At 36.1% G+C, this 9,970-nt stretch overlaps 1 protein-coding gene across 2 annotated transcripts; it reads right to left on the minus strand.

Moving 5' to 3' along the window:
• Positions 1-2,384: 2,384 nt before the first annotated feature.
• LOC107100361 lies at positions 2,385-7,725 on the minus strand. 2 transcript variants are annotated; one of them, XM_015398820.1, is made up of 5 exons: positions 7,613-7,725; positions 5,772-5,938; positions 4,958-5,497; positions 4,817-4,877; positions 2,385-2,752 (listed from the first exon to the last, which is right to left on the minus strand). In XM_015398820.1, exons 1-5 carry the CDS (start codon positions 7,666-7,668, stop codon positions 2,683-2,685), a joined length of 894 nt encoding a protein of 297 aa, XP_015254306.1. In that variant the 5' UTR covers positions 7,669-7,725; the 3' UTR covers positions 2,385-2,682. The 2 variants fall into 2 exon arrangements, with proteins under 2 accessions (XP_015254306.1, XP_015254305.1); XM_015398819.1 differs by having other exon boundaries at positions 5,772-5,941; positions 7,613-7,706.
• Between the last annotated feature and the right edge of the window lie 2,245 nt (positions 7,726-9,970).

Genomic DNA, 9,970 nt, shown 5'->3' on the forward strand with positions numbered 1-9,970 from the left:
GCCTGATTGTCAAAACTTAAAGTATATTCTATTGGTGAAGAGCCTACAACTAAAATATTTGCCCCAATTATATTTTCAGAAAGTAGATTTTTCAACTTAATTTTCATTATCTTTTTTGGTCTGTCTTTTTAAATAGTTGACCCAAAGTGCTTAAACTTATTTAATTTAGAAGACAATCTTGGTGGCTGTTTCTGTATGTGTGTGTCGTGTGTGTGTGTACTTGTTTTTTCCCTGTTTGGTGGGGATAATTTCATGTTTAAATGCTACTTTGTGGGGACCAATCATTTTTATGGGGACGTCCATAAGTTCTTCCTGCGGAAATGTAGGCACTATGTTTTGGACTAAGGTGTGAACTGAGTTCTGGTTAGGGTTAGATAAGTAGCTGTAAGGGTCAGGGTTAGGCTTTTGCATTGCCTACATATGAATGGAAGTCAATGGAAAGTCCCCACCGGAAAAGTGAAACCCAAAATGCGTGTGCGTGCATGTGTGAATGGGGTGTTTATCTATTTCCTTCTTTGAAAACCTGCCTGTGCGATACGTTTCCCATTAGGGATGATAAAATTACTTCAACTTGAACTCACCTCTTGTCCTTATTCAGTATTTGTCTCCTGCTTGTATAAAGTTATTAATGCTTTTAAATATTCAAATTATTAATAGATTTTTTTTTGCCCTCAACTAACCTTCACCTATCCAGAGGTGCATTAATCTGCTCCCTATTCTAATCACTTAGTACATGTGGCTTCTACTGTACCTGACCTCCTGTCACCCTGTCCTGTAACAGGAAAACAGCAAGGCACGCAGTTGTTTCCTGATGTAATTCCAGTCCAACCTAATCCCGTCGGTCACCACCCACACATACTTCTCTGCTACTGACAACTTCCTCATGCATTCATACATTTTCTTTCTTGGCACCAGTTCTAGATTTTTGCATTTCATCCTTGTCTTCTTTAAACATGGTACAGCAGAATTCTCCACCCCTCAGACATATTTTTATTGTTGGGATCTGTGTTCAGTCTGATCAAAACCAACTCTCGTAGACATCTTGCAATCTGTACAGGTATGCCGTTTCACATAGCTTTCTTTCTCATTCCCTTCATAGTTATCCTCACCACCTTCTTCCTTATTTACTGGACTTCCTAGTAGACTTTGTTTTCTCTACCTTTTGTCTCTGTTCTCTGTCTCTATTTATAAACCTCTTGAGAAAAAATACCGATGACACAAAGTGTTTTTTAATTCTTTCTACCTTTGTATTTAATTGCTCAGACTTAAACTGCTAATACTGTCATACTTCTTTAACATTGAGTTAATTTTTTGCTCCCACTTAATGGACTTTAATTGCTTAAAATTGTCCATATTAAACTTTGGCTTTCTAAAAATTGTTAAGAAATAATAGAAGTTGAAATCTATTAATAATTTTTTTTTATCCCCACTGCTTCACTGTATGTCAGAATCTTGTTGAATTAATGCTGTATAGGAAACACTACTGACAGGATTGGTTGAAAACAAAAAAAGAACTTGCTTTAGAAAACATATGAAATAAGAAAAATATGAAATTATTTACATATTTATATGGTATTGTAGCCTGCTCTGTTTTCTTAGAATTTGGTGACGAGGTTTGTAAACAAAATAAATCAATGCTTTACATAATAATGAAAAGGGATTTAAAGAACGTCCATAAAGTGGAGAACATTTTGGGCAATATCTGATGGATGTAAAGGCTGCGTGCTGAGGATGGTAGCTTACAGAGCTATTATCCTATTTTCCTCTCATCTGAGCTCTCTTTGACAACCTGCCACCATGCATTGGTTCCTGCCTATCCTAGCAGCACACCAGCAGATAGGAGAGCCTCTCTCTAGCGCATTGAGCAGTAAAATTTCAGATTGTCTGACTTAAGTGATTGTGAAGCGCTTGAACCACTTCACACACCTTGGATGTTTAATGCTAATCAGGCGCTGCTCCAGCTGTTTGAAAGCTGCTGCAGAACCTTTTGTACATGTCATCCACAGAGTTTGCATGTAAACCATCTGCTCCTGCTGCTTTTGTGTGAAAGCAGCATAAAACAGAATAGACCAATTGCACTGTGGAACGCTGGCCCATAGTGCAGTAGCACTTTTCTGTAACTATAATAATCAAGACTGCAGTCTCAATGGGGCAACGTTTTGAATGTTCACTTTATTATGTCAGGAATGAGCTATTTGTATCATAAAAATTATTAGAACTGACTTCTATAAATAAAGGTATTTGATTGGTTCTAAACTGCTAACACTTACTCAGTTAGTCCCACCATTCAAATCAGCTCCTACACACTCCTCTCCAGACTAATATACAGTACACAAGGCTTAAAGTATTTACACCATGATACTATGTATTTGAAACAGTCAAACATAAAAAAAATTACACACTGCCAACTCATCACCTTTATTGATTTTAGAAATTAAGTATAACACAAGTATTACATAAGCATTACATAATCATTGGGTGTTTGAACAACCACAGGAAGAGCAAAATCAAACTGCAGCAATATTCTAATATTTCAATCTCTATTACATAGATTTAAAAAAGAGAGGTTATTCAGATCATCATCAATGAAAAAGAAAGCAGTGCTTCACAATAGGATTCAATCTTCTACAGCTTGTAGTAGAGGTTCACCTGTTAGCGGAGAATAGATGCTCTCACAGGCACTTAGGAACAATCTTGGAGGAATGTTTTTCTCTCCCTATAGCACTTAAGAGAGATATTCTGGAAGAGGTACCTGTTGAATGACAATAAAAAAAAGAACTTAAAAAGTACTGAAGAACAAGCAAACATCTGCTGATACATGTTTGAAAAAACAAACATTTCTAATATCGCAAAGATTCCTTATGTGAAGAGGCCAAATTAGAGTAAACATTTCTTTTCTCAGCGCTGTTGCGATTAAAGCCAATATTTTGTAGTCAATAAGTTCCAAATTAAAGAGAGACGTGGTTTTGAATATTACATGATTTAATTTTTGACTTTTTAAATACACTGTACATTCAAACATTCTTTGTATCCTTCAGTCAAGGCTTGTAAGATTTAAATTCTAGGTAAATTGTTGATATCTAAATGAAAAGGTGTCAAGGTGTATTTGAATGCAACACTGGAAATGCATGCTCACCCTGTGTGACCTCAGGGAAAATCAAAATAGATCAATTAAAATATGCAAAAGAGAATTCTTGACCTCAACAAGTCTGGCTTATTGTAGCTTAATTCACATCCAAAAATGCCCAGTTTAATTTCTAGTAATAATTAAAATGAGACTTAAAAATAAAAAAAAATGTCCATGATCACGTCATTATGGATGAAGACAGGTTATGTAACCCAAGGATTAATGTTTTGTTGTGAAAACTGAGGACTTTGATCCTGTTGTCTTTACTTGAAGTGATTTTAGTCTTATATCAATACAGGCTAAAAAGCCTACCATGAAGGAGAACCGTTCAGACCAAAAGCAACCAAAAAAGCAGGTTTACAATCTGAAAATAAACTCCAGAATACCTTACGTTTTGAAGGATATCCTTCTAATGAAACCGACATGTTTGTGCTCGGCCTTAATGACCATCATTTTAGTTGAAGATTAAAGGCAAGAAACTCCTCAATCTTAAAAGTTGAAGTGTGCCAGTACAACGTTGTGGGTGTTTTTTATTGTAGGAAGGAGAACTTTATACAATAGATGGCATAATGAAGAAAATAATAGATTAAAGTATTGACAAAACATCCCCCAAAAAGAAAACTTGCGGGCAAATAGATATTGGACATAAATGGACAATGATCCTTAATATCAGTTCAGTAAAGTCAGTTTTTGAGATATCATAATAAAGATCTGATCTGGTTTAAATGAATAGGGCTGGCTAGACTACTAAGGGTTACCTTCAATTGTGTAGTTCAGACCAAAGTAGACTCCTTATCTGTCTTGGTCAAAATCTAAGCAGTAACTAAATGGGTATGTAATGAGTGAAGGGTGCTTGTGGTAAAGTGAAACCCATGTTTTGGGGAAAATACCAACTAAATCGCTGAACTGAACGGTAAACGGGCAAAGGTCATCCTCATACGGTTTAATCCGGAAACACACTCACATTTTGTGTGATTTATAACAAACAGGGCAGATTAGGACATACATTTTTACAAAATCATTTAGAAAAATTAGACATACTCATGGTAGGAGCTCAGAAGTAAAAAAAATAAATAAATAAAAAAAAATAAAGATGAATGGGCAAGAGCAGGAACTGTAGCTTTATGTCTACTGTCCTACTTGTTTATGTTTGGGAGAATTTTTGGTACATATTCTCCAATTAATACATGGCAAGTGGTCTTAAGACATTTGAACAGAAAAAAACAACGTTTAGAGTGTATTTCCGTCTTAAATCAGAGTCTTGAAGCAAGCAGCCCAACATCAATTACGAAGAGGGAGAAAAATCCTCCACTTCTGTTTATGCTTCAATATGGCTAAGCTAAACTAGCACCAATGTTCTGACTAACATCCTGCCAAGCCCTCATCCTTGAGCTTCACTTTAAGCCCTGCCCCTGTATGTTTTTAAATTGGAATGAGTAACACTTAAATGGCCGTTCTACCTACAGTACCTACCTACTACAATATGTAAACTCTTCTATCTGAATAAGGTATGAATTAATAAGTTTAAATATTTCTCTGCAATTATTCAGGAATTTTGAAAATTGTGCTCCTTTTTAGAGAATTTAAGTAGTTGGTTTTTCAACTACTGGTCTTCAAGGGGAAGAATTGTAGAATATGTAGAATGCATTTAAACCAAAACTCTAAAATGTTGACTTAATTTTGGCTTACCAATGGTAGTACGACTTTATGAGGCACTCGATGTCATCGGTGATGTCGTCGTCTGTGAAATCTTTAGTGGGAGAAAGAAACATTAATAACATGCAACTAAAAAAAGGTGTTGTATGTATTATTCTTTTGTCATAAACCCACCTGAGCAAGATTTCTGGCACAGATTTCTAGACCAGCGGTAACCAGAATCACAAAAATGGCTATCTCTCAGCTGGAAGATTCCATAAAAACCAAGAGACCAAAGAGGCATCCCGTTGGGGTACCTTTGACTAGAAGATACGTCTTCATCTAAGTTGTACTCGATCAAGTGCTCATCATCTTGTTCCATCTGATCCTCATCGAAAAGGTTTTCCATATCATGCAGTGTAAAATACTCATAAGGATCATTTCGCTTTTTTCGTCTCCTCACAGATGTTGAAGATGATTGTGAGGAAACTGCTTCCGTACCAGGAGCAGTAGTTGAAGTAGTAGGAGCAGCAGTAGTAAAAGTAGGGGTAGTAGTAGTGATAGTAGTAGTGGTAGTGGGTGCAGCACGAGCAGTTGGAGCAGCTGTCATTGCTTCCTCGGTTACCTCTTCATATCCATCAGTTGTTGGCATGTCTGTGGTCAAGTGCTGGCGGATCCCCTCTACTTTAACCAAGCTGGTGTTCATGTTAGACTTCTCGCTGATCTCACAGATAACTGCACCAAACCGGTCATGTAAGAAGGTACAAGGAGGAAACAAAGAAAAGGAAAAACAAAATTAGCAGAATGATTATCAACAAGTCACTGACATTCAAGAATGTATGGTTTGTAACACGTCTGCAGGGAAACAGGCAGTAACATTACATATTTTGTATAATACACAAATTTTCTTTGACCTTTTTTTCCTGAATTTCAATTTGTAGAAACAATCTAGTAGAATGGCCATGTAATTAGTGAGTATTTTAAAGGTATTTTAAAACACAGTACTTACCTATAGACATTATTTCCTCCTCGTGCTTCCTCAGATTTTTGGGCAGGTAGATTTTCCCATGAAGCTTGTCCTTCAGCTCGCATTTGGAGACAATTCGACTTTCGGAAAGGTCGGGCAGCAGGGCCGCCACAACCAGCACCAACAGCAAGCCCAGCTTCATGTCGGTTCTGCTGGAGATGAAGGAAAGCCAATCTGTTTGTTTTTGGTAGTACCAGTTGGGGATTATTTACACCATCCAGTAGGTAACTAATGGTTGATAACATAAACCCTACCAAAAAATCAAGGCACTTTTATACATTGCAAAGTTAGTCTCTAATATTCGTGTATTTTGCTAGCAATTTCGAAATGTTAAGCAAATGGCAGAATAACATTTTACCAATAACATTTTAAGTTATTTTATTATTGGAGGGGCATGAAAACATGGAGGTGGAATAAATCTGCTGGTCCTAGATTGAGACATAATAAGAATTTTTTTTATTTTTTATTTATTTCTTGGGAATAATTAATCTTTTCAAAGTTTTAGTCTTTTGTGCATGTATATTAGAAACTATAGACATCATACTCAATATTCAATGGGATATATTCAAAAGCAAACAATAATCTTACTTAAGTGTGCAGAAAATTTACTTAGAACACCATAGATTGTTAATATATATAAAGTTATAGTTTTGGGTTGGAATATTATTTTTTAGGACTATATCATAATTAAGAAAGGGAAGCTGTGATTATTTTGGTTCTGCTTTACAATAACCATCAAAACCACAATTTATAAATGGTAAAGAGCATCTATTAATGATTAATAGATCTTTTTTATTGTTTGATTAATTTATAAACTGCATCTAAACCATTTATAAAAGGTAAATAGAAGGTATTAAGCCCACTAAATGTCAGTGTAAGGGTAAATCCAACATAAGATGAAAGGCCAGGTTTGGGTCTAAAGTCCAGTGATATTAAGGTTAGGAACAAACTAACACTGCAGGGCAATATGATCTACTTACCTTATATAAATGGTTTATATCACACTTAATAAACGTTAATAAATCGTTAATCATTGATAAATGGTCTCTTTACCATTTATAAATGATGTTTATGATGTTTTGTGTAAAATGTTACCATTATTTTTTATACAACAGAAATATCTAATCAATTTCTTATAAAAAGATTGCTATTGTAATCTTTAAAAACTGTTAGCATATTTTTTACTCAAAAAGCAACCATTATTTCATCAAGAGTTTAACATGTTTAAAATGTTTAAATTACTTGCAGGTATCCCATTTTAGGCCACTGGCACCAAACTAGTTGCTACACTGGTTTAATTGAGCATAATCATAAGATTGAAAATATGGCTTTTTTTTTAGTATTTTGGTGTCAAAAAGCAGTTTGTGTCATTTGGGCCCAAGCTGAGGTCCTTATGAAATAAAGTTAGCTTTAAAAGGTCTGCCTTCAACACTATTCTAGTTCTTTATTTTTTATTTTTTTTGCAATAAGAACAAGTTATAAGGTGAACTGTAATAACTAGATCAAATAAAACTTTTGTCTTTTACAAAGAATTTTAAATATCAAGGAGTTTCTGGTACAACTTCATCAACTACCAAGGTGCATAAAGACGCTTTAAACAGCTGGTGAAGGGAAAACTTCACTAACACCTAAAGTTCTTGAAAAGAAAAGTTATTAACAGACGAAAGTGTTTGAAAGCCAAAAGCTAAAAAAAAAATCCCTGTTCTGTCAATACATTTTTGGTTCCAAGAGCTTTGTTATTGAAGTTTACTTAAGTAATCTAAAAACCACTTAATCACACAATTAGTTATTTTAATATTTGCATTAAAGAGAAGTGTTCTTACTGTGTTCGTCTTGATGGCAGAGGTAATTCTGAAAACAATAAGCCCCAAGCGTGCATTTCATAGTTTTAAACTGCTAGCTCCCAGGTCAACCTGTTTTACTGCATTCATTCTTTTAGCTTCCCTGAAGGAAATGAGACAATGCAGAAACACATGCACTTTCTTTCTTGGCATTGATGGTAATAGGACTGCATGTATGACGAAAAACATTTTTTTATATGTAAGCAATGTACAGATTTTTAACTTTTCCAGTTTTCATCTTGTTTACAGGATTTTTTTAACCAATTTAAATCAAATGTACAATTATTATTTTTTTGTTCATAAATATTTGATCAAATCATGTCAATGCAATACAGTTTGTGATGGGAAATATTATTATACACACTGTTCCTCTTATGCCTGTAGTTAATAACCCTAATGTGAGTTTGTTTTGTCTCTTTTATTGCAGAAATGTATTCGCTTAAGCAGAACATCTGCTAGACAAGGCTAAATGTGATATTACTGTCCCCTTAGAAGCTGTTTTCAATGTCAGATGTTTTGGTGAAGAGCTTAAACTCCTTAAGTTCAAGGTTATTAGAACAACTTTCTAACATGGATAACTGTCTACTTTGTGTGTGAAAACCATCCATATATTTTATAAGTACTTAGTGCAATCCTTTGTCTGATTACATTAGAAAGAACATTGGCAAAGACGATCTCTTCTCTCTTTTCTCTGAAAGGATTAAAAAAATGCTGCTTGAAAGAAGAACACCATTACTCTTCTCTTACGTTATCTTGTCAACATAAGACATAGACTGTTTTTCCCTCATAAGTTATATAAGCAAATTCAGTTTTACAGAAATACATTGATTTTTTGAAAAAATATGCAGTAACATCATTTTGCATGAAAACATTGTTAAAACTCCAACAGCTTTGAGAACATTCCTTCTATGCACTTTGGATGAAGGGATGCATCTAAGCTGTAAAACATGCAGACCTCCACAGAATCGCCTAAACCCTTACTCAGTGGGCAGACCACTGACTTCTCACTTTTGAAGTCTGTCTGTTTAAAGATGTGTGCTTCAGTCCTCCAACACATTTGATTTTACTTATTTGTTGTCATATTAAAATTCCTTTCCATATATTGACTTAATCTTAAGGTGTTTGTTTTTGGTTTTAACATTGAGTTATGGTTTTCAGTGTTCTTATTTTTTAAATTCTTACCATCTTCTCTTTTCTGTGCTTATATTTATTATGTGTTTTGCATTATATGTTGGACTCAGCTTTAAGAGAAGCAGTTTGATTTTCATTTTCTATTTTTTTCCAGCGTTTTATTGTCATTACACTGTCACAAGTACAGAGCAATGAAATTAACTCTCTACATTTAACCCATCCCCTTGGGAAGCAGTGGGCTGCCATTGTGCGGTGGAGCAGTTTGGGGGGTTAAAGGCTGATTTATATTTTGAAACTAGGTCGTCTGCATAAGTGTCGCAGTGACCGCAAAGACGTCCCTTCTGCTGCACCTCTCCCAAATTGTAGGTGACTGCAGACAGTGCTGCAGACAGGAGGCCGGCTTGTTTTGTTTGTCTGACCAGTAGTGGGGAAAACAACTCATAAAGATGGACCAGCTAGAAGCATGAGGTGCGCAAAAACACTGGGACCCTTTTTCCACCTGGATCTCCACTATTGTCCGCCCTCATTTCCCTGCATTCTTGCACAAACTCGCCCCCTCTTCCTCACCGCTTCCACAGCTAGTTCATGATTCTCTTGCGTTGTGGTGTGGAACAAAAATAGCGCAGACCATGCTTCAAAATTTAGCATAAATCGAAAATGTCTGCACCAACCTCACTGCGACACACTGCTACGGGGAGTATAACCAGTCCTTAAGGGTCTTACTCAGGGACCCAGAGTGGCAGTCCATGGGAGTCGGGCTTAAACTCAGAACCTCAGGATTCCAAGCGCAGTGCCTTAACCATTAGACTGCCACTCCCCAAAGCAGGCATTAGCCTGAAGGGTCTTGCCTAAAGACCCACACTGGCAGCTCAATCCCCCCAAGTGGGAGGCTTACTGTTTGCAGGACGGGTGACTTACCACTTGAGCTAACCAGTCACCATACAGGCCTAGAAACACTTGACCATCTCTACACCCTCTGCAGGAAGCTTAGGGGTTCATGTGAGTTTATCCAAGCAGTCAACATGTGTTTATTGGACCCAGAGAAAACATTTGACCATGTCCCTTGTGGTACCCTATGGAGTGGAGGTCTTGAACAGAGGGTCCTCGACCCCTAGGGGGTATACGGGGGTACTGTATGGGGGTCACAAAAGTTTTGGTTGATAAGACTTTTTTTATATTCCCCCTGCATTTTTTTCCACTAATTTAAAT

This window comes from Cyprinodon variegatus, unplaced genomic scaffold, assembly GCF_000732505.1.
Source record: "Cyprinodon variegatus isolate N-32 unplaced genomic scaffold, C_variegatus-1.0 Scaffold964, whole genome shotgun sequence".
Taxonomy (NCBI): Eukaryota; Metazoa; Chordata; class Actinopteri; order Cyprinodontiformes; family Cyprinodontidae; genus Cyprinodon; species Cyprinodon variegatus.

Bases quoted from the DNA above. Each gene is read 5' to 3' on its own strand.
- LOC107100361 (XM_015398819.1), bottom strand. From the start codon at position 7,668: ATGCACGCTTGGGGCTTATTGTTTTCAGAATTACCTCTGCCATCAAGA. The intron at 4,878-4,957 runs GTGGGTTTATGA...CTCCCACTAAAG, and splicing joins GTGCCAGAAATCTTGCTCAG to ATTTCACAGACGACGACATC. The intron at 2,753-4,816 runs GTAAGCCAAAAT...GTCATTCAACAG, and splicing joins ATAAAGTCGTACTACCATTG to GTACCTCTTCCAGAATATCT.